General features: G+C 48.4%; 1 protein-coding gene across 1 annotated transcript in view; it reads right to left on the reverse strand.

The window, feature by feature from the left end:
* Window positions 1-4047: 4047 nt before the first annotated feature.
* Window positions 4048-25497, reverse strand: part of abhd16a (abhydrolase domain containing 16A, phospholipase) — a 123776-nt gene continuing 102326 nt past the window's right edge. The window contains exons 17-20 of the mRNA XM_073031621.1: window positions 23282-23358; window positions 15506-15604; window positions 12282-12328; window positions 4048-9358 (exon numbers count right to left, since the gene is read on the reverse strand). Of these exons, the coding sequence (XP_072887722.1) occupies window positions 9275-9358; window positions 12282-12328; window positions 15506-15604; window positions 23282-23358 (307 nt within the window). The 3' untranslated portion in view covers window positions 4048-9274. The remainder of the gene's footprint in view (window positions 9359-12281; window positions 12329-15505; window positions 15605-23281; window positions 23359-25497) is intronic.

The raw sequence follows: 25497 nt of genomic DNA on the forward strand, positions 1-25497 counted from the left end.
TTCGTGATAAAAACCTGCTCCACATATCTCAATTCCCATCCACCCCAAATGCATATCTTTTAGCACTTGACATTTCTACCCTGGGGGAAAAAATTCTGCATGGGGTTTGGGATCCCGTCATCGGCGAGTCCTTGGGGTCAATACTGATGATCAAAGCCAGAAAGTCAATCAGAAGTCTGGGGGACCGAGCCTGACGGCTGGACCCGTGCATCTATGAGTCTCTGAGTCTGCTGGGGAAGTTGGAGGCCCAATGTCTGTGAGTCCATTGGAGGATGGAAGCCCAGAGAATTGTCCTGGGGTTGGAGGAGTGTCTGTATGTGTGACTGGATGGGTGCGATGAAAGGGGCTTGTTTTGCTATTGTTGCTTGTTGTGTCCTGTGTTTTTCTGCTGAACATGGTGGGTATGCTGTGATGGTGCCAGAATGTGTGGCAACACTTGCAAGCTACCCCCAGCACATTCTCCAGTATTGCTTGTTAACGCAAATGACACTTTTCAATGCATATGTGTTAGCGGTGATGAGACAGCCTACAGGAGAAGTTAACACCTTGACACAGGGGTGCCAAGATAACAACCTCTCTCAGTGTCCAAAAAACAAAAGAGCTGATTGTGGATGACAGGAGGAATGGAGACAGGCTCACCCTGATCAACATCAATGGGACTGCAGCTGAGAGGCTGAGTAGTTTCAAGTTCCTCGGAATACACATCACTGAAGATCTCATCTGGACTGTACACACCGGCTGCTTGGCAAAAAAAAATCACAACAGCGTCTCTTCCACCTCAGGCGACTGAAGAAGTTCCGCATGAGGCCCCAGATCCTCAAGACCTTCTACGGGGGATCATTGAGAGCATCCTGACTGGTTGTATCACCACCTGGGACGGGAACTGCATCAACCTTGATCACTGGACCCTGCAGAGAGTGGTACGGACAGCCAACCGTATCTGTGGATGTGACCTTCCCTCCATTGAGGAACATTTACAGCAGCAGGTGCAGAAGGAAGGCCTGGAAGATCATCTGGGACACCAATCACCCAACCATAAACTGCTTCCATCTGGCAAATGGTACTGTAGCACTAAAGCCAGGGTCAGCTTCCTTCTACAAGCCATTAGACTTATAAATTCATATGTCTGTACATATTGCAACTGAGTCATAACCAAAGATTTTTACTCACACACATTGTGGGATGGATGTAAGATTTAAATAAACAAATAAATCTGAATCTCAATCTGTCTACACTAACTATGCCTCTCATAATCTTCTAAACTTCCATCAGGTCTTTCCTCAGCTCCAGAAAAAAACAGCTCAAGCTTGTCCAATGTCTATTTATACCATACACCCTTAAATCCAGGCAGCATCTCAGTGAACAAAGTCTGCACCATCTCCAAAGCCTCCACATCCTTCTTGTACTGTGGTGAGCAGAACGGCACGACACTCCAAGTGTGGTCTCAGCAAAGTTTTAAACAGCTATATACTCAATGCCCTGAGCAATGAAGGCAAGCTTGCTCTATGTCTTCTTTAACACCTTGTCTACTTGATTGGCCACCAGGCTGCATGTTTCCACCAGCATGAGGAGTGAAAGGAGCGTAGTCTGAAGACACATACTCAATGTTTTAGGAACAGCTTCTTCCCCTCCACCATCAGATTTCTGAATGGTGCATAAACCCATAAATCCCACCGCACTGATTTGCCCTCTTTTTACACAATTCATTTAAGATTATGCATTTTTATTGTAATTTATAGTCAATTTTATATCTTGCACTGCTGCCCTAAAACAGCAAATTTCACGACAGCTGTCAGTGATAATAAACCTGACTCTGATTCAGGTTCAGTCTGAGAAGAAGTGGAGGCTGTTTGCAACGAAGATGAGGAGCAATTTCTTCACTCAGAAAGTGGGGAATCATCGGAATTCTCTGCACTGGAGGCTCAGTCATTTGCAACAGTTGACACCTTTCTCAATATCAAGAAAAACAAGCAGTATGAGGAGATTGCAGGTAGGTGACACAGCGTAGTGTAACAGGCTCTAAGGTTTCATTTAGCATAACGTTTTACATTGCCAACAATCCCACTGTAAAGAGTTTCTACATTTTCTCCACGACTGTGTGGGTTTCCTCCCGGTACATTGTTCCTTCCACATGCCAAACACACACAGGTGAGTTAGATTAGTAATTTGTGGAGATGCTATGTTGGTGCCAGAAGCATGCCAACATTATCCAGCACTTCCTCCGACTGTGTCGATCATTGATGCAAATGATGCATTTTGTTACAAACAAAAGATCTGCAGGTGCTGGAAATCCGAGCAAAACACAAAATGCTGGAGGAACTCGGGCTGAAATGTCAACTGTACTTTTTTTCCCATAGGTGCTGGCTGACCTGCTAAGTGCCTTCAACATTTTGGATGCATTTCGTTGCATGTTTCAGAGTACATGTGACAAATAAAACCAATCTTTAAAATTGTATTGTTGAGGTAAAAGGTCAGTACAGGGGAGAGGGGCCGAGTAGCACAGCTGGTGGAACATCAGCCACACAGATCTGGGTCCAACGCCAACCTCCAGCGCTATCTGTCAGTGTCGAGCTTGTACACTGCCCTTTGACTGTGTGAGTTTCCCCTTGGGTGCACTGGTTTCCTCCCACATAACATGCATTACAGGTAAACTGGCTGCCACAAAGTACCCCGTTTGTCAGATCATAGAACAGGGAAGCCACAGCACAATACAGGCCCTTCAGCCCACGATGTTGTGCTGACAGATTAATTTTCTCCAAGATCAATCTAGTGCTTCGCTCCTACGTAGACCCAACTTTTCTTTTGGACAACTGCCTACCTAGGTGTATCATAAATGTCCTTAATGTATGTGCCTTTGCCACCACCCCGGCAATACATTCCAGGCACTTGCTGTGTGCAAAACCCACCTCTGCCATCCCTTCTACACTTGACTGTAAAACTATGCACTGTGTGTCATTTCTGCGCTGGAGAAAAGGCACTGACCCTCCACTCTAGCTACGCCTTTTATTATCTTATACACCTCTATCAAGTCACCTCTCATTCTCCTTCTTAAGAGTCCTAGCTTGCTCAAACTTTCCTCATTAGACATGCTCTCTCATCCAGGCTCATCTTGGTATATCTCCTCTGCATCCTCTTGAAAACCTCCACATCCTTCCTATGAGGAGCCCAGAACAGAGCACAATATTCCAAGTGTGTTCTGACCAGAGTTTTATAGAGCTGCATTATTACCCAACAGCTCATGAACTCGGTCACTTTCCTGGTGAGAGTTTAGTAGGAACTTGCGGAGATTAGATCACCAGGAGAATTAAAGGGGGAATGGGAGTGCTTGGTGAGCTGGTGGAACAGGTTGTATTCCACAAATTTCTTCAGGCCACATGCATAGGAATGCTTTAGAGGGATGTGGGCCAAATACAGGCAAATGGGACTAGCTTAGGGTTCATTTAATATCAGAGAATGTACATAGTAGACAACCTGAAATTCATACTCTTCACAGCCACAAAACAAGCGCCAAAGAATGAATGATAGAAACATCAAAGCCGATACCCCCCCCCACCTTAACACAAGCAGCAGCAAAAGCATTAAACCTCCCTCCACCCACTCATGCCAGAAGAACTGACCTGCCCCCTCCCCATGTAGGTTACATGGTCCGAACATTGTGGGCCGAAGGGCCTGTAATGTGCTGTAGACTTCTATGTTGTATGATCATTTAACCTGCTAACCAGTATGTCTTTGGACTGTGGGAGGAATCCAGAACACTTGGAGGAAGCTCACAGTCATGGGGAAAATGTACACACTCCTTACAGAATTGAACTCTGTATGCCTCATGCTAACCACTATGCTTCAGTAGTGCCCTAACTACGGTGGTTGATAGGTTAGTTGGTCACACGGGGCAGTGCAGACTCCTCGGGCCAGAAGGGTCTTTTACTAATAAACAACCAAACTTTGGGTTGCATTCCCATCCATTCTTTGACCACCTCGGCTTGTATTCCTCGGAAATTATTTAAGTGCAAAGTCATAAATTAAAAAGGCTAGACAAGATGCAATGCGTATGTTTTGGGATTCAGTGGCCAATTTATTGTACGCCTGGTCATTAATTCAAAAATCTAACCATCAATCACATAACAGCAACTCAATACATAAAACCAAGCAGGCACGGGCAGGAGGTATGATTGTTAATCAGTCCATACATCAGAATGGAGCAGAAATGCGGTCTAAGTGACTTTGACCGTGGAATATTTGTTGGTGTCAGATGGGGTGGACTGAGTCAGAAACTGATCTCCTTCACGCACAACAGAGCTTACATGCTGTGAAAACAAAACAAGAAACAAAAAATCCGGCGAGAGGCAGTTTTGTGGGCGAAAATGTCTTGTTAACGAGAGTTCAGCAGAGAATGATCAGACTGGTTCTACCCGAGAGGAAGGCAACAGTAACTCAAGTAACCACATGTTGCAACAGCGGTGTGCAGAAGAGCATCTCTGAATGCACAACACATTGAACCTTGAAGTGGATGGCGCACAGCAGCGGAAGACCACTTTTATGCCTAATAAAGCAGACACCAAGTATATTTCTAAAGCTGTTATTGGAAAGAATCCATTCACAAATGAAAGACACATATCCCAAGGTGTCAACAGTGCACTGCAAACATTCATAGATAATGGAATCTTTATGTAGGGTTCTTCTTCCATATTTATCATCCAGCTGTCTGTACAGAGCATTATCTTATCATTATTACATCACACCGTGGCCACAACACTTCTCCGAACATTGGCTGAACCTTCTGGAAGTACTCAGCTGGCTGGGAAACTACTTGGAATATCCTGTGTTCATTCAAAGCATGGACAAAATGCACCTTTATTCCTTCCTGGCTGCAAGACTACAGTTCAAAGAGGTGAATTTGGGTGGGAAGAGAGAAGTAAAATAATAGTGACGAATAATAGTGACAATGAACATCATTCAAACACGCACACTAAACCACCAGTTTTAATCACTGTGATCTTTGCCCTACATGGAAGGAACAAGTAAATATCTTTAATTATGATTACTTTTTATTTTCTTCCCTTCCCCAGCTCAAACACTAGAACAACACGATAAGTCCGGTGGCACACTTTAACATACACTCGGTTGGACGGGAGCAGGAAATGATCTTGCACGATATTTTTCCTCAGCGTTGCCAGGAGACGGAACAGACTGTGAACTTGATATAAAACAATCCCAGAAGGTAAACTCCCCCTCACCCCAACATGCAGAGACCCAGTCACCCAGTGAGCAGCTTCAAAAAATTAAATAGCATAATTTACAGTATTGATAACAAAATCACCGGGACCATTCTTTTTAAAAAAAAGTACATTTGGTGAGAAGAGGGTCAAGAATATCATTAAATTCTTTGCAAATGTTTGCGAAGAAAAAGTATTTCAGAACGTATATTGTATACATTTCTCTGGCTTTAAATGTACCTATTGATCGAAAGTCTCAAACAAACCCTTCAAAAGACGGACTTCTGCCCCACAGAAAGCGGTAGATATTACAGCAAAGCCACAGGGTCACAGTCAAAACGAAAACTGTACTTGAGGGAAGATGGTTTCCATCCAGGCTGTGCACCTGAAATAATGACGTGTGTGTGTTCTGGAATGCAGGTGTAGCGGTTTTGGGAGGCTGACATCTTCAGCCGGCTTGTGGCTGCGCTGACGGTGAGCTGTCCGGATCACGGGGACCTGCCATAACCCGGGGAGGACATGCGCACCCTAACTGGAGTTGGATCGCTGATTCAGAAGTGTGTTCCCAAACTGCAGCCCGAGGAAGCCCTGTGGGATAACAGGGCTTCCAGATCCTGATCCCCGGTGTTTCTTCCCACATTACTGTCAAAGTGCTCCAGTGCAGCACACGCAAAACGCTGGAGCTGCTCAGCTGGTCAGGCAGCACCAATGGAAAAGGTGGGGAACAGAGTTAAGGTTTTGGGCCAAGACCTTTCATCAGGACTAAGTTGCTCTAGTACTCAATTAAACCACTAACAGTCAAGAATCTACCCCTCATCTACCCACGGGGGTTAATTCATCTTCTAAATAACATGTGAACACAAGATTCTGCAAATGATGGAAATCCGAGGAAAAACACACGAAATGCTGGAAACTCCACCTCCTCCTTCCCTTTCTGACATGGTTCACTGTTCTCACCTATCACCTCTCGGCATTCCTTTACTCCTTCTATCTGTCGCCTCCCAGCTTATCACACTATACCCCTCCTCCATCCACTTGGCCTCACCTAGCACGTGCCAGCTTGTACTCATTCCCCTCCACACACCTTCTAGTCCTGATGAAGGGTCTAAAGTCGACTCCCTATTCCCTTCCATAGATGCTGAATTGCAATTAACACATCATCTACGCGGTCAGAAAGGAGAGCACGCGAACTCCACACCCAGACAGAGGAGGCGATCAGAATCGAACCACTGTGTCCGTTACCGAGAGGCAGCACTCCTACCCACCTGCTGCTCACTATGTAAATCACATCTCCCTCATGGGCCTGGGGACATTTCACCGCTCCCGAGTCTCGACCGGCAGCTCTGCGAGTGGACCCCCACCTGAAGGACTGCAGCTCGTCGAGGAAGGGACGTACGCCCAGATTCTCAAGGGCACATATATGACCAAATGGCAGAGGGCATCGGGAAGCTGACTGGAAAATTACTCTCAGCCCCTGCGCTCCTCTCCCAGAAACAAGCCTCCTTCTACCTGAATTCAAGGGTTACAGGAACAAGGCGGAAAAGTGCAATCAAAGGTTACCTCAGCCATTATCTGACAGAGCAGCTTTGAGCAGGAGCAGGAGGAGAGTCTAATTATATTTCCAATACAGGCACCCCCCGGGTTAACACCCGATTTACGGATACCCCGTGCGAGCATCCGGGACGGATTTGCCGCCCGCTGCAGGGCTACGGGCAGCTTCTGGATGGTGGGAATGTGCCTCATCTCTCCCCTCACCCCCTCCTCCATTCAAAGTGGGCAGATGGGGGCATCTGAGCCGGGCTGGCAGTCGCTCTCCAGTCCCGGCTGTTTTCAGCATCAGAACGCTGTCCTGAACCGAGCAGGGCCTGCACACAGGAGTCATTAAGTCCCGAACCCAACCCTGTGAGGCTCTGCACCAGTGGGGTGGACTGGACACCACTATCTCCCTGCCCCAACCTTGTCCAGTCAACACTTACGTGCAAACATGCTCATCACCAGAGAGGTGGACAAGCTGGCCCACTGTCTCTGAACAGTTCCACCACCAGCAAGTCACTGAGAAGCTTCGCATCACGACAGTGGCTGGTCATTTGACAACTACAAGGGAAGATCCCAAGAGGGCTCTTGAACTGGTGGGGAGGCAGTTCAAAAGCCCTCTCTATTGGTCCCATCCCGAGGAGGTGAGATAGCCTCTAGTCGTCCAGAGGGAAGTAGATGCTTGGATGTGCAGGGTGGGGACAGGGAGGAGGTCAGTGTCACCCCTCTTTCCTTGTGGGACAAGAGAATGCAAGGTGTCCACGATGTCAGGAAGGGGAGGTTTCTCGACCAGAGAGAGGAAAACACCCCCACCCCAACCCCCGTCCCACAGAGCTATAAGTGCAGTGATTGTAAACATCCACTAGTGGGCGAATCCCCATTCCTCCAGGATTTGCCTTGGAATCTCCAAGCAACGTCTGGGTAGGGAGGGAGGTGGGGGGGGAGAGGGGGAGGGGGAGAGGGGTAGAGAAAAAACATTGGGGAAAGGTGGAAAATTTGGTGGACGATTGGCTTTGGATCCCAAACAAACCTCATTCCCAACTGGCAATTGGGGCAGGGGAGAGAGACATTCGAGGAGCATCATGCCACCTTGCCCAGTTGGATTGGTGTGGAGGAGTAGAACGAGGGAGGTGATGGGCAAGGAGACCACCCCCCCATCCCATCATGATACCCGGGAGGTGGGACAAGAGAGGGGACTGACATCACTGCACCAAGGATCCACAGAGGTATACGAGGAGGAATGAGATTCTGGTCCATCGGAGCATGTAGTGGATATGTGAAGAATCCTTCTCCTCACCAGGAATAACAAGTTTCACTTCTGCCCAGGGCTGAAAACACCTTCTATCCCCATGAACGCTGCCCAGCTGAGACTGACAAACCAAGGCCATGTTTCTGGGCAACTCTGCACCAATTTGGGAGCTCCTGAAAGAACTGTGTTTGACTCCCAACAAAGAAACAGTGGGAGAGCTCTAGCGCGGAGGTGTGGGAAACTGCTTCCCGCAGCCCTAATGATGGAGCAGTCAGTACAAAGTGCATAGTGAGACTCTGATCGTTGGGGAATCGGACCGGGATGGGGGTGATCAGCCTACCAACACCCCTTCCCAACCTATCTCTTCCCGGTTTCTTCCGAACTGGGACGGGTGCAGGGGTGTGAAGAGGAAAGATGGACTTTTAATTAGTTCAGGACTTTCCTAACACACAGAGACCACATCAGCAGCAACTGGGCCATGGGCAAAGAGTCTATCTCTAAAAGGCAGCTGGAAGCGTGGGGCCACAGAAGGGCAGGTCTTGCTTTTTGGCATTGAGGGTGGGAAGAAGGGTTACTGGGCAGGCAACAAAAAGGGGGAGCCCCCGTTCCAAATGAAAACTCCAAAAACACTACAGATGGTGGAAATCTGAAATAGATTGCTGGAATAGGCACAGCTGATCAGGGAGTATCAGTAAAGATAGAACCTGTTGGCCTTGCTTCTCTTCTTTCCAGGCAGAAGAGTGTGAGTGAGTGTGTGTGCACACAAGTGTGAGTGTGAAGGGCGGGGGGAAAGGAGGAAAGGGAGGGGCTTGGAAGAAATTGGCAGTGGATGACACCTCATCAAATAGCCCCACCCCATTCTCTGCAGTTACTGCTGGGGTAGAGGCACAAGGAAACCAGGAGGAGGGGAGGGGAAGAGAGAGACAGGGTACAGGACACCAAAGGCAGTGGAAGGGGGTGGAAATGGTGGGGTGGGGGGGGGGGGGAGAGAACTCCACAGATCACATTCCAAGTGACTTGAGCAATGCACAGCCGAGTCTAAGCCGTTCGAGTGAGAACCAGGAGGTCTCCTCCCATCCGCAACAGGAACAAGAAGGAATACGGAGGAGACGGACAGACTGCACCCTCGCCAGCGGTTGACAGCTCTGTGACAACGGAACACCCAATCTCTCTTCATCCTGGGGTGGGGGGAGTGAGCAGGTAAAGGGGGATCCCACAAGTCTCCTTGGCTCCCTCGGGATCTCCTCAGACCTGCCTGTTGCCCATTGCCGACCACCTGCTACAAAGACCAGGGCAACGTGAACTCAGAGGCTGGTAATGGGGTGCAGTGCGTGGCGTCAAAATTCCTCATGTACTTGTGTGCCTGCAGAGGGAAGGAGACAAGCAGATCTCAGCACCAGCGGCTACAGTCACAAGAACGATTCCTGGGATGAAAGGCTCAGCATATTAAATGATTTAACCTAACGATTTACTGGGGTGCTGCCTGGACTTGAGGCCCTCAACCACCAGTGGAAATAACTTCACTTGCCCCATCACTGAACTGTTCCCACAACCTGAGGACTCACTTTCAAGGACTCTTCATCTCACGTTCTCAATATTTATTGCTTGCTTGCTTGCTTATTTATTTATTAATTATTTTTCTTTTGTGTTTGCAGAGTTTGTTGTCTTTTGCACGTTGGTTGTTGGCTGCGGTCGTTCACTGATTCTACTACGTTCCTTGGATTTACAGGGTATGCCCGCAAGAAAACAGGGCGCCGTATTGGTCAGCACAACGCTTTACAGTACCAGCGACCCGGGTTCAACTGCCGCCGCTGCCTTTATGGAGTTTGTACATTCTCCCTGTGACCGCACGGGTTTCCTCCCACAGTGTCCCATGATCAGGCTGGGGGGTGGGGGGAGAAGGGGTTATATCTGGGTGGTGCCTCTTGAAGGGCCAGAAGGGCCTATTCTGCACAAAAAGTAAATAAACATGGTGACAAGTATGTACTTTGATAATAAATTTACACTGAACTTTGAGCAACAGGAAGAGCCTGCATAGACTAGGACTTTATTCCCCGAATCAAAGGAGATTGAGGGGTGCCCTGTAGACTAGATCATGAGGGTCATAGCGTGGAAGAACACAGACACAGTCTTCGTCCCTGAGGCGCTAAAGATCGGAGGTGAGACATTTAAAAGGCAGCTTCTTCACACAATGTGTATTTGGAGTGAGCAGTCAGGAATAGCAGATGAGGCAAGCACATTAATAAATGCTTAAAAATCATTGAGATGAGTATGGATAGGGGAGCCTAAAACTGCCTGACGGGACTATCTCATTAGGCAACGGTCAGCTTGGACAAATTGGGCCAAATAGCCTGTTTCCATCTGGATGACTCCATGGGTCAATGTATGAGGAGCGTTTGACTGCTTCGTGGAGTTCAGAAAGAAGGTTGGGGAGATCTGACTGAAATCCACCCAATACCGATAGAGACAGTGGAGACATCGCTTCCATTAGAGGGCGAGCCTAGGGTCAGAGGGCACAGGGATATCCCTTCAAGACTGGTGAGGAAGAACTTCTTCAGCCAGAAGGTGGTGAATCTGTCGAATTTGTTAACACTCAGGGCTGTGGAGGCCAAGTCATTGGGTGTGGTTAAGGCACAATTGATGGTTTCATGATTGGTAAGTGGGGTTAAGGGTTACGGAAAGAAGATGGGAGAATACGGTTGAAACCAAGAAAAATTGAATGGTGGAGCAGAGTCAATGGGCTGAATTCTTCTCCAATGTCTTATGGAGTCGAAACCTCCTGCTGACATTGACCATCCCAGACTCCCTATGGACCACAGCCTCAAACATGAGAGAGGGTGGGAAGGGGGGGCCCAGGAGAGAGTGACTCACCTCCCACCACCCCAAAGCCCATTCCCAGCATCCTCAAGGCAAAGGCCAGGAGGGTGAAGGAATAACATGCACTGGATGAGCACAGCTCCAGCAGCACCTTGAGAAGTTCACTGCCATCCCAGGCAAAGCAGCCTGCTCCACTGCTACCTCATCCACACTCCCTCACCTCCTTACCACCCCACATCTCTGCCCACTAGACACAGTGCAGCAGTCCAGGGAGATTCCCACCGCACCTCCCAAATTACCTGACTTCAAAAAGGGTGGGGCAGGAGGTAGCAGAGACTTAGGAGTTGGGAGAAGATTGTACACCAATCTAAGAACTACAGTACGTCACTCCCTAAAATATCTCCCTCTTCATCGACACAACTCCCCCTCCTCCTCTTTCCCTCTCCCCTCCACTACCCCTTCCCCCTCCTCTATCTTTCCAGTTTCTCTAACCTCTCTTTTCGTCCAACCTCTCTAACCTCTCCTTTCCCCCTTCACCTCTCCCTGCCTCTACTCTTCCCCTTCATCCTCCTCCACTTTACCCCTTCCCTTCATCCCACACATCCCTTCCTCCTCCTGTTTCCATTCCGCCTCCCTTCAACACACTCTGCATCAGTGAGGCCCGTTCTTGGAGTCATAGCAGTTTCCCCAGAATTCCCGACTGGATTTGTCCCTGACTGCCTGATGCTTAGAGACTCTGGTTTTGGCCCCATCCACAAATCAAAGCTTTCTTCTTTTATTGAGCAACCAAGCCCCTTCTCAATTTCCAGAGAACCCTCGATTGTCCCATCTCTCTCCATGGCTGTGCCTTGTGGTCACATTAGAGCTGCCAAAGGGATCAAGGAAATGGAACGTTTCCAATGCCAGGGGTTCGGTGAGGGAACTAATACGGGGTTTAAAGGGCAATCCAGAATTTATATCACATTATTAAAAATGTATAACAGATGGCAGAGCTTAAGCAACTCTTGCACGTGTGTGAGCGTCAGACTGAGAGCGTTTGTATGTTGGTGCATGTGTGAGTGCACACAAGAGTGAGTGTGAGAGTGTGTGAGCAAACGTGCAAGCAAGAGAAAATGGACAAAGAGAGTACAAGAATAAATATATGTGACCACAGGAGTTTATGGGGATGCATACAGACATAACAGTGTGCACTGAGTGAGTGTGAGTGTGTATGTGTCTCTGCACTCTCATTCCTGTATGCACAGAGCACGAGTGTGCTCGAGAGAGCAAGTGTGAACATGGGTGAAAATGTATATGAACACATTGACCTGTGAGCAAGACTGTTTGTGCACGCGTGTGTGTGATGAACTTCCTGACTTACAGAATGGGCCTCCATTTGTTGTCACCTTCACCAGCCGCCCCCTTATCTCCCCTCCCCACAGCCGACACAGAGCATATAACGAGCAACAGATCAGGAGGGAGTGACTTGCCAGAAATATCGCCAGCTGCCTTCTTCCTTCTGAAGTCATGTCGTCCCCTAAACACACAAAAAGGGCATCAGCGGACAGGAGACCAAAACAGACAAGTCCCATAGCAGCTTCATCAGATAACTATGTACTCCCACTGAGACTCTCCCACACATTGTGAGCACCCATACTGACAGCCAGGTCCGATTAGATCCTGAACCATCCTCCAGCTCACACGCACTGACTTTGGGTCGATAACTTCCTCTTTCCCAGCCACTCTGGAAGGTAACAGCTGAGGAACATATGGTCTTACGGTCTATGGAAATGCTACTTCCAATCGGGACCCCAGTTCCTAAAGACTATTTCAACTCATTTCCTCATTTCTCACATTCCTTTGAAACCCACCAGGACCCCGTCTCCCACTCTCCCTTTAAACTCGCCGGGACCCCGTCTCCCACTCTCCCTTTAAACTCACCGGGACCCCGTCTCCCACTCTCCCTTTAAACTCACCGGGACCCCGTCTCCCACTCTCCCTTTGAACTCGCCGGGACCCCGTCTCCCACTCTCCCTTTGAACTCGCCGGGACCCCGTCTCCCACTCTCCCTTTAAACTCACCGGGACCCCGTCTCCCACTCTCCCTTTAAACTCACCGGGACCCCGTCTCCCACTCTCCCTTTAAACTCACCGGGACCCTGTCTCCCACTCTCCCTTTAAACTCACCGGGACCCCGTCTCCCACTCTCCCTTTAAACTCACCAGGACCCCGTCTCCCACTCTCCCTTTAAACTGGCCAGGGCCCCGTCTCCCACTCTACCTTTAAACTCGCCGGGACCCCGTCTCCCACTCTACCTTTAAACTCGCCGGGACCCCGTCTCCCACTCTCCCTTTAAACTGGCCAGGACCCCGTCTCCCACTCTCCCTTTAAACTCGCCGGGACCCCGTCTCCCACTCTCCCTTTAAACTCGCCGGGAACCAGTCTCCCACTCTCCCTTTAAACTGGCCGGGACCCCGTCTCCCACTCTCCCTTTAAACTGGCCGGGACCCCGTCTCCCACTCCCCCTTTAAACTGGCCAGGACCCCGTCTCCCACTCTCCCTTTAAACTGACCGGGACCCCGTCTCCCACTCTCCCTTTAAACTCAACGGGGCCCCGTCTCCCACTCTCCCTTTAAATTCGCCGGGACCCCCGTCTCCCACTCTCCCTTTAAATTCGCCGGGACCCCGTCTCCCACTCTCCCTTTAAACTCGCCGGGACCCCGTCTCCCACTCTCCCTTTAAACTCACTGGGGCCCCGTCTCCCACTCTCCCTTTAAACTGGCCAGGACTCTGTTTCCCACTCTCCCTTTAAACTCACCGGGACCCCGTTTCCCACTCTCCCTTTAAACTCGCCGGGACCCCGTCTCCCACTCTCCCTTTAAACTGACCGGGACCCCGTCTCCCACTCTTCCTTTAAACTCACCGGGGCCCCGTCTCCCACTCTTCCTTTAAACTCACCGGGGCCCCGTCTCCCACTCCCCCTTTAAACTCGCCGGGGCCCCATCTCCCACTCTCCCTTTAAACTCACCGGGAACCCGTCTCCCACTCTCCCTTTAAACTGGCCGGGACCCCGTCTCCCACTCTGCCTTTAAACTCGCCGGGACCCCGTCTCCCACTCTCCCTTTAAACTCGCCGGGGCCCCATCTCCCACTCTCCCTTTAAACTCACCGGGACCCCGTCTCCCACTCTCCCTTTAAACTCGCCGGGGCCCCGTCTCCCACTCTCCCTTTAAACTCGCCGGGGCCCCGTCTCCCACTCTCCCTTTAAACTTGCCAGGGCCCCGTCTCCCACTCTCCATTTAAACTCGCCGGGACCCCGTCTCCCACTCTCCCTTTAAACTCACCGGGGCCCCGTCTCCCACTCTCCCTTTAAACTCACCGGGACCCCGTCTCCCACTCTCCCTTTAAACTCGCCGGGACCCCCGTTTCCCACACTTTAGTTTTGAATGCCATCCAGACATCACATCAATCCATTGAGGCAGTACAAGGGAAAAGCAATAACGGAACACAGATTAAAGTGCTACAGCTACTGACGAAGGCCAGTGCAAGAGCCAGGACAAGACTGATTACGAGGTCAAACATCCGTCTTAAATCAGGGGCTCTGAGGATGAGAGGGCCCAGGTTTAAAGTGGGGGGGGAAGATTTCCAGGTTGCTCTAGAGGAAAGTTTTGGGAGTTGAGTACACAGAACGAGTTGCCAGAGGAGGTGGTAGAGGCAGAATTAACTACAATGCTTAAAATAATCATTTGGACAGGTAATCAGATTGGAAAGGTGGGACAGAGATCCAATGCTGATGAAGAGCCTCTGCCCGAAACGTCGGCTCTCCCTATTCCTTTCCATAGATGCTGCCTGACTTACAGGCTTCCCCTAGCATTCTCTGTGTGGTATATTGGATAGGAAAGGTTGGAGAAGGGTCAAAGGCAGGCAAATGGAGTTGGCATGGACAGGATGGGGTGAAGGGCCTGATTCCATTTCTCTGGCAGTGGTATATTATTGTCTGATTTACTAATAGACAGTGAGAAGCTTATCCTGCGTACAGATCAGAAAATGACACAGTGCAGTGAGGCAGTTCAAGGTGAAAGAGTAACAGTGCAGAATAAAGTGTAACAGCTACACAGGAAGTGCAGTGCAGCTCAATTGTTTTGGGACCCCTGTCTGAGATAGGATGTGCTGGCATTCTCCCAGAGCTTTAAGAGAATGATCCCAGAAATGAAAGGGTTAACTTATGGGGAGAGTCTGATGCTCTGGACCCATACTCGTTTTTAGAAGAACCGGGGGGGAGGGAGATCACATTGAAACCTCGCGAATATTGAAAGGCCAAGAAAAAGTGGGTGTAGAGAGGATATTTCCTATAGCAGGGGAGTCTAAGATCAGAGGGCACAGCCTCAGAACAGAACGATGTCCCTTCAGAACAGATGAGGAGGAATATCTGTGCAATTCATTGCCACAGACACTGTGGAGGCCAACTCTTTGGGTATATTTAAAGCAAGAGTTGATAGGTTTGTGATTGGTAAGGGCAACAAAAGTTACGGGGAGAATACAAGAGAATAGGGCCGAGAGGGAATATAAATCAGCTGGATTCAAATAGTGGGGCAAACTCGACAGGCCAAATATCCTAATTTTACTTTGATGTCTTATGGTCAAAAATCAATAAAGTACAAGATCATAATGAGGTAGATTGTTAGGTCAAATCAAAACTAATCGATAGGTGCTCACCGACAGTCCAGGGGAATACATCGCCATGCTCTGATCTGTAGGACTGTAAAACCGACGTGCACCAGTCGTCGTCTAACTCATACCGACTGTAGATCGCAGCTGCCAACACATACAATTCAGCGTTAAGAGCCAGCACATACGTGGCGACAATAACTGACCCTCCACAGCATACGAGATCCTGCGTTTCTCCCGCAGGTACGCTTCCCCTCACCCCACGTACCGGGAGCGTTTGCAGTCCGAAACTGCTGAATGAGGCCATTGTACACATGTGCATTGTGTAAAACGTGAGCAATTTCCGGCCCTGTATCTAAGGAAGTATATGCTGGCCCCTGGAGAGGAGCCCACAGGAGGTACCCAGGATCCCACGCCCATGCCAAAGGTCCTCGCGAGTCCAGAGATCGCGGCCCAAAGGCCAAACCCGCGAATGGCGCGTCCTGGGGTGAAGTCCAATGTCCGTGAGTCTGAGAATCCGGGACCAAGGAATGAGGCCCGGAGGTGCCCTGACTGTGTGTGTGTGTGGGTGGGAGGAGGGATGGGTAACAGGGTTGTTTTGCTGTTGCTGTCTTGTTATTGGTGTTGTGTTGCTCCGTGGAACATTACAGGCATGCTACATTGGCGGCAGAATGTGTAGCGACTCCTGTTGACCTGTGAGCTGCCCCCATTCCACTGGTTGTTAACATAGACGATGCATTTCACTCTATGTTTCAGTGTATGTGTGACAAATACACCTGAATTAATCTGAATATGAATGAAAGGTTTAACATGTGAGGAGTGTGTGAAGTCTGTAGGCCTGCACTTGATGAAGTTCTGAAGGATGAGGAGGAATTTTCATTGAAACCTACCGGTTACTTAAAGACCGGGATAGAGAAAAGGTGGGGAGGATTGAACCATAGAACATTACAGCACAGAAACAGGCCTTTTGGCCCTTCTTTGCTGTGCTGAACCATTTTTCTGCCTAGTCCCACTGACCTGCACCTGGGCCATATCCCTCCAAACCCCTCTCATCCATATACCTGTCCAAGTTTTTCTTAAATGTCAAAAGTGAGCCCGCATTCACCACTTCATCTGGCAGCTCATTCCACACTCCCACCACTCTCTGTGTGAAGAAGCCCCCCCCCCTAATGTTCCCTTTAAACTTTTCCCCCTTCACCCTTAACCCATGACCTCTGGTTTTTTTCTCCCCTAGCCTCAGTGGAAAAAGCCTGCTTGCATTCACTATCTATACCCATCATAATTTTATACACCCCTATCAAATCACCCTTCATTCTCCTATGCTCCAGGGAAGAAAGTCCTAACTTATTCAACCTTTCTCTGTAACTCAGTTTTTCAAGTCCCAGCAACATCCTTGTAAACCTTCTCTGCACTCTTTCAACCTTATTAATATCATTCCTGTAATTAGGTGACCAAAACTGTACACAATACTCGAAATTCGGTCTCACCAATGTCTTATACAACCTCACCATTACATTCCAACTCTTATACTCAATACTTTGATTTATAAAGGCCAATGTACCAAAAGCTCTCTTTACAACCCTATCTACTTGTGACACCACTTTTAGGGAATTATGTATCTGTACTCCCACATCCCTCTGTTCTACTGCACTCCTCAGTGTCCTACCATTTACCTTGTATGTTCTACCTTGGTTTGACCTTCTGAAGTGCAATACCTCACACTTGTCCGCATTAAACTCCATCTGCCATATTTCTGCCCATTCCTCCAACTGGTCCAAATCCCTCTGCAAGCTTTGAAAACCTTCCTCACTGTCCACTACACCTCCAATCTTTGTATCATCAGCAAATTTTCTGATCCAATTTGCCACATTATCATCCAGATCATTGACATAGATGACAAATAACAATGGACCCAGCACTGATCCCTGTGGCACACAACTAGTCACAGGCCTCCACTCAGAGTAGCAATCCTCCACTACCACTCTCTGGCTTTTTCCATTGAGTCAATATCTAATCCAATTTACTACCTCTCCATGTATACCTAGCGACTGAATCTTCCTAACTTATCTCCCATGTGGGACCTTGTCAAAGGCCTTACTGAAGTCCATGTATACAACATCCACTGCCTTCCCTTCATCCACTTTCCTGGTAACTTCCTCGAAAAACTCTAATAGATTGGTTAAACATGACCTACCACGCACAAAGCCATGCTGACTTTTTCTAATAAGTCCCTGTCTATCCAAATACTTGTAGATCCTATCTCTTAGTATTCTTTCCAATAATTTACCTACCACTGATATCAAACTTACTGGCCTATAATTTCCCGGCTTACTTTTTGAGCCTTTTTAAAACCACGGAACTACATGAGCAATCCTCCAATCCTCTGGCACCTGACCTGTGGATATCGACATTTTAAATATTTCTGCCAGGGCCCCTACAATTTCAACACTGTCTCCTTCAAGGTCCGAGGGAATACCCTGTCAAGTCCTGGGGATTTATGTACTCTGATTTGCCTCAAGACAGCAAGCACCTCCTCCTCTTTAATCTGTATAAGTTCCATGACCTCCCTACTTGTTTGCCTTGTTTCCATAGACTCCATTCCAGTTTCCTTAGTAAATACGGATGCAAAAAAACCCATTTAATATCTCTCCCATTTCTTTTGGTTCCATACATAGCCAACCACTCTGATCTTCAAGAGGACCAATTTTATCCCTTACTATCCTTTTGCTCTTAACATACCTGTAGAAGCTCTTAGGATTATCCTTCACCCTGACTGCCAAAACAACCTCATGTCTTCTTTTAGCCTTCCTGATTTCTTTCTTAAGTATTTTCTTACTCATTTTATACTCCTCAAGCATCTTATTTCCTCCCTGTTGCCTATACCTGTTATAAATCTCTCTCTTCTTCTTCATCAGAGTTCCAATATTCCTCAAGAACCAAGGTTCCTTATTCTTATTCATTTTGCCTTTAACCCTGACAGGAACATACAAACTTTGCACTCTCGAAATTTCTCCCTTGAAGGCCTCCCACTTACCAATCACATCCTTGCCAGAGAACAACCTGTCCCAATCTACGCTTTTTAGATCCTTTCTCATTTCTTCAAATTTGGCCTTTTTCCAGTTTAGAACTTCAAACCGAGGACCCAATCTATCTTTATCCATGATCAAGTTGAAACTAATGACGTTATGATCACTGGAACCAAAGTGTTCCCCTACACACACTTCCATCACCTGCCCTAACTCACTTCCTAATAGGAGATCTAATATTGCATCCTCCCTAGTTGGTACATCTATATATTGATTTAGGAAACTTTCCTGAACACATTTCACAAACTCCAACCCATCTAGACCTTTAACAGTATGGGAGTCCCAATCAATGTGTGGAAAATTAAAATCCCCTACAATCACAACTTTCTGTCTCCGGCAGTTGTCTGTTATCTCTCTGCAGATTTGCTCCTCCAATTCTCGCTGACTATTGGGTGGTCTATGTTTCCATTAGTCAGGGAGTCTAGGATCTGAGGGCACAGCCTCAGAATAAAGGGATGTCCCTTTAGAACTAAGGAGAGGAGTAATTTCTGCAGCCATAAATAAGCATGTGGTAAATTCATCACTCAATATCAAATACTGCACTGTCCTAGCCTCTCCAAACTCTTCCTATAACTTGGGCCCTCGAGTCCTGGCAACATCCTCATAAATCTCTTCTGCACCCGTCCCAGCTAAATGGCATCTTTCCTGCAACAGAGTGCCAGAAACTGAACACAGTTGTCCGAGTAACACACACGAAGCATTGGAGGAACTCAGCAAGCCAGGCAGCATCTATGGAAAAGAGTACAGTTGATGACTTGGGCCAAGACCCTTTGTCAGGACTGGAGAGAAAAGGGATGAGGTGTCAGAGTTAGAAGGTGGGGGTTGGGGAAGGGAAGGGAAGGAGAAACACGAGGTGAAAGGTAAAACCGGGAGGGGGAGGAGTGAAGTAAAGAGCTGCAAAGTTGATTGGTGAAAGGGCTGGAGAACGGGGAGTTTGGTAGGTGAGGATAGAATTCCATGGAAGAAAGAAAGGGGAAAGGAGCACCAGAGAGAGCTGACGGGCAGGCAAGGGGATAGGGTGAGAGCGGGGAAAGGGGATGGGAATAGAGAGCTCTCTTTCACCAATTGAGTTGCCAGCTCTTTACTTCACAGCCCCCCCCCCCCCCCACCCAGTTTCACCTATCACCTGGTGTATCTCTCTCCCACTCTAACATCTCATCTTTAAGTGCTCTCTCATACTTCCACCAATCAACATCCCAGCTCTTTACTTCACACCTCCCCCTCCCGGTTTCATCCATCACCTGGTGCTTCCCTGCACCTTTTAAATCTACTCCTCTGATTTTTCTCTCCATTCTGCTGAAGGGCCTCGGCCCGAAACATCATCTGTACTCTTTCCCACAGACGCTGCCTGGCCTGCTGAGTTCCTCCAGCAGTTTGTGTGTGTTGCCAGGATTTCCAGCATCTGCAGAGTTTCTCTTGCTTGTGATTACATTACTCCAAGTGCAGCCTCACTACCAACTTGTACAACAGCAACACAAGATCACTTAAGACATAGCTGTATGGAGGGTGAATTTACTTTCTTTTGCAGTTGTGTTTCTTCTAAAACAGGGAACATTACAGCACAGTACTGTCCCTTCCGCCTACAATGTTGTGCCGCCCGTTTAACCCACTCTAAGGTCAATCTAAACATTCCTTTGCACATGGCCCTCCATCCATGCAGATAAAACTCTTCCCTCACCCCCTCAACGATAAAAACCTTCCCTCACCCTCACATCGATAAAACCCTTCCCTCACCCCTCAACGATAAAACCCTTCCCTCACCCCCACATCGATAAAACCCTTCCCTCACCCCACATCGATAAAACCTTTCCCTCAACCCCTCACTGATAAAACCCTTCCCTCACCCCTCAACGATAAAACCCTTCCCTCACCCCCACACCGATAAAACCCTTCCCTCACCCCACATCGATAAAACCTTTCCCTCAACCCCTCACTGATAAAACCCTTCCCTCACCTCTTCAACGATAAAACCCTTCCCTCACCCCAAACCGATAAAACCCTTCCCTCACCCCACATCGATAAAACCCTTCCCTCAACCCCTCAACGATAAAAACCATCCCTCACCCTACACCGATAGAACCCTTCCCTCACCCCCTCAACGATAAAAACCTTCCCTCACCCTCACATCGATAAAACCCTTCCCTCACCCTCACATCGATAAAACCCTTCCCTCACCCCCTCAACGATAAAAACCTTCCCTCACCCTCACACAGATAAAACCCTTCCCTCACCCCCTCAACGATAAAAACCTTCCCTCACCCTCACATCGATAAAACCCTTCCCTCACCCCCTCAACGATAAAAACCTTCCCTCACCCTCACATCGATAAAACCCTTCCCTCACCCCCTCAACGATAAAAACCTTCCCTCACCCTCACATCGATAAAACCCTTCCCTCACCCCTCAACGATAAAAACCTTCCCTCACCCTCACACCGATAAAACCCTTCCCTCACCCCCTCAACGATAAAAACCTTCCCTCACCCTCACACCGATAAAACCCTTCCCTCACCCCCTCAACGATAAAAACCTTCCCTCACCCTCACATCGATAAAACCCTTCCCTCACCCCCTCAACGATAAAAACCTTCCCTCACCCCGATAAAACCCTTCCCTCACCCCCTCAACGATAAAAACCTACCCTAACCCTCACATCGATAAAACCCTTCCCTCACCCCCTCAACGATAAAAACCTTCCCTCACCCCGATAAAACCCTTCCCTCACCCCCTCAACGATAAAAACCTACCCTAACCCTCACATCGATAAAATCCTTCCCTCACCCCGATAAAACCCTTCCCTCACCCCCTCAACAATAAAAACCTTCCCTCACACCACACCGATAAAAACCTTCCCTCACCCCACACCGATAAAACCCTTCCCTCACCCCCACACCGATAAAACCCTTCCCTCACCCCCTCAACGAAAAAAACCTTCCCTCACCCTCACACCGATTAAACCCTTCCCTCACCCCCTCAACGATAAAACCCTTCCCTCACCCCACATCAATAAAACCCTTCCCTCAATCCCTCACTGATAAAACCCTTCCCTCAACCCCTCAACGATAAAAACCTTCCCTCACCCTACACCGATAAAACCCTTCCCTCACCCTCACATCGATAAAACCCTTCCCTCACCCCCTCAACGATAAAAACCTTCCCTCACCCTCACATCGATAAAACCCTTCCCTCACCCTCACATTGATAAAACCCTTCCCTCAGCCCCTCAACAATAAAAACCTTCCCTCACCCTCACACCGATAAAACCCTTCCCTCACCCCCTCAACGATAAAAACCTTCCCTCACCCTCACATCGATAAAACCCTTCCCTCACCCCCTCAACGATAAAAACCTTCCCTCACCCTCACAACAATAAAACCCTTCCCTCACCCCCTCAACGATAAAAACCTTCCCTCACCCTCACATCGATAAAACCCTTCCCTCACCCCCTCAACGATAAAAACCTTCCCTCACATCGATAAAACCCTTCCCTCACCCCCTCAACGATAAAAACCTTCCCTCACCCTCACATCGATAAAACCCTTCCCTCACCCCCTCAACGATAAAAACCTTCCCTCACCCCGATAAAACCCTTCCCTCACCCCCTCAACGATAAAAACCTACCCTCACCCTCACATCGATAAAATCCTTCCCTCACCCCGATAAAACCCTTCCCTCATCCCCTCAACAATAAAAACCTTCCCTCACACCTACACCGATAAAACCCTTCCCTCACCCCCACACCGATAAAACCCTTCCCTCACCCCCTCAACGAAAAAAACCTTCCCTCACCCTCACATCGATAAAACCCTTCCCTCACCCCCTCAACGATAAAAACCTTCCCTCACCCTCACATCGATAAAAACCTTCCCTCACCCTCACATCGATAAAACCCTTCCCTCACCCCCTCAACGATAAAAACCTTCCCTCACCCCACACCGATAGAACCCTTCCCTCACCCCCTCAACGATAAAAACCTTCCCTCACCCTACACCGATAGAACCCTTCCCTCACCCCACACCGATAAAAACCTTCCCTCACCCCACACCGATAGAACCCTTCCCTCACCCCACACCGATAAAACCCTTCCCTCACCCCACACCGATAAAACCCTTCCCTCACCCCCACACCGATAAAACCCTTCCCTCACCCCCTCAACGATAAAACCTTCCCTCACCCTCACACCGATAAAACCCTTCCCTCACCCCCACAACGATAAAAACCTTCCCTCACCCCACACCGATAAAACCCTTCCCTCACCCCCTCAATGATAAAAACCTTCCCTCACCCCCACACTGATAAAACCCTTCCCTCACCCCTACACCGATAAAAACCTTCCCTCACCCCGATAAAACCCTTCCCTCACCCCACACCGATAGAACCCTTCCTCACCCCACACCGATAAAACCCTTCCCTCACCCCCACACCGATGAAAACCTTCCCTCACCCCACACCAATAGAACCCTTCCTCACCCCACACCGATAGAACCCTTCCTCACCCCACACCGATAGAACCCTTCCCTCACCCCCTCAACGATAAAAACCTTCCCTCACCCCCACACCGATAAAACCCTTCCCTCACCCCCTCAACGATAAAACCCTTCCCTCACCCCCACACCGACAACGCCCTTCCCTCACCCCATACCGACAACGCCCTTCCCTCACCCCCTCAACGATAAAACTCTTCCCTCACCCCCACAACCCTTCTCTACAACATGCAGACAGATGTGTGAGCTCCACTTACTCTCTTGGAGGGCATTTGTAGTGCTCAGCCACTCTCGCACCACCTGAACTCCCTCCTCTCCCATCACCTTCGGGTACCTGACAGTCAGAGAGAAAAAACGGTGACAGTTACTGAAATTCATCTCTCAGGTTCCACCAGTCACCACATTGCAGGACGGTCGTGGAGGCTTTGGAGGGATATTAACTTTCACTCGGATGCTGCCTGGATTATCGATTAGTAGCGATCGGGAGAGGTTGGACAAACATGTGTTGTTCTCTTCAGTCGGTGGCTGAGAAGCGCCCTTTTGGAGGCTTGTAATATTATTATGAGAGACATGGACGGGGCTGGAGCTTCAAGGAGTATTTTCCACAGGGTAGAAATGTAAAATACTGAACCGCAGATGAAGGGAGAGGGTAAGTTTAAAAGTGTATGAGGCAAGAATCTTTTTAAAGTGCATCGTGTATTGGGTGCTTGTAACGTGTTGCCAGGAGAAGCATTGTAAAATCCTACTGCTGGTGGAAGATACAACAGCCCCACTTACTGGGCATTTACACAGGCACCAGGTAGTCAACATCTCTGAGGATCTATCCTGGGCCCAACATACTGATGCAAGTATGAAGGCGCGACAGTTTGAGGGGAATTGGTATGACACCAAAGACTCTTGCACACTTCTACTGATGTGGCATGGAGAGCATCACCGTAGAGGGGTCACGGCACAGGACAGGAAACAGATGCAGAGAGTTGTAAACACAACCAGCTCCATCATGGGCACTAGACTCCCCGGTATCCAGAACATCTTCAAAAGGCGATGCCTCAGAAAAGATGGCATCCGTCAGTAAGGACCCTCATCACTGAGGCCATGCCCTCTTCTCATTGCTACCATCATGAAGGAGTTACAGAACACTGAAGACTCACACTCAGCATCTCAGGAACAACTTCTTCACCTGGGCCATCAAATTTCTGAATGGACCATGAACCCATGCACACTACCTCACTATTTTTTTTTGCTCACTTTTTAATATATTTCTTATTGTAATGTATAGATTTTAAAATTACGTATTGCACTGTTGTTGCAGCAAAACAATACATTTCACTGTCAATAAACAACATACGCCAGTGATATTAATATGATTCTGACCTGGACAGACAGGAGGAATACAGTCCATATGCAGAGGATTAGACTGGATTAGCAACATGGTCAGAACAGACACAATGGGCCAAAGGGTCTGTTGAAAAGACTGTTACCCACTGAACCACCAGTCGTACTTTTGCTCCTTGAATCATCATGGGACCGTAGATCACCTGACAACTTGGTTACTCACCCACTTTGTATCAGTCTCTATAGCAAGGCAATCACTGCCATAATCTATCCATTGACTGGGAATCTCTCCAACAAACTCCAGGGCAGTAACAACTTGAACCCACTCCCATTTAATGTGAATAAATCAAGATAATTTCTTTTTCCACGTAACTTTATTGAACATGAGCACCAAGGTTAAGGCTAACGTTTATTGCCCAACCCTAAATGCCCGGAAGAGGGTGGTGGTGAGCTGCTGCCCTGAAGGTGTTTGCACGATTCTTTTGGGGACAGAGTTACTCCTCCAGCCACACCATTCTGGAGGCCATAGAGTCAACCCTTTGGCCCAATACTTCCACACTGACCAAAATGCCCTTCTAAACTGGTCCTATCTCCCTGTATTTGATCCATATCCCTCTGAGCCAATGGCTCCCAACCTGGGGTCCACAGACCCCTTGCATAATGGTATCGGTCCATGGCATAAAAAAAGTTGGGAACCCCGGCTCTAAGCCTTTCCAATCCACGTACTTGTCCAAGTCTCTTTTAAATGTTGATGTTGTACCTGCTTTGACCACCTTTCCTATCAGCTTGTATTAAAGTTATTAAAACATGTAACATGGAATTATATAAATTATATGTGAAATTATTCAAATATATTGAATATTGTACTCGCTAGAGTTTAGAACAACTCGGGGAGACCTACAGAATATTGAAAGGCCAGGAGAGAGTGGGCATGCAGAGGATGGTTCCAACCATGGGAGAGTCTAGGGTAAGAGGGCACAGGCTCAGAATACAAGGACATCCCCTTAGAACAGAGACGGGGAGGAATTTCTTCAGCCAGAGGGTGATGAAGCAGTGGGATTCATTTCCACAGGCAGCTGTGGAGCCCAAGCTATTAGGTATACTTAGACTGAGATTGATATGTTCTTGATCAGTAAGC

The sequence above is a fragment of the Hemitrygon akajei genome, chromosome 2 (assembly GCF_048418815.1).
Source record: "Hemitrygon akajei chromosome 2, sHemAka1.3, whole genome shotgun sequence".
Classification (NCBI taxonomy): domain Eukaryota; kingdom Metazoa; phylum Chordata; class Chondrichthyes; order Myliobatiformes; family Dasyatidae; genus Hemitrygon; species Hemitrygon akajei.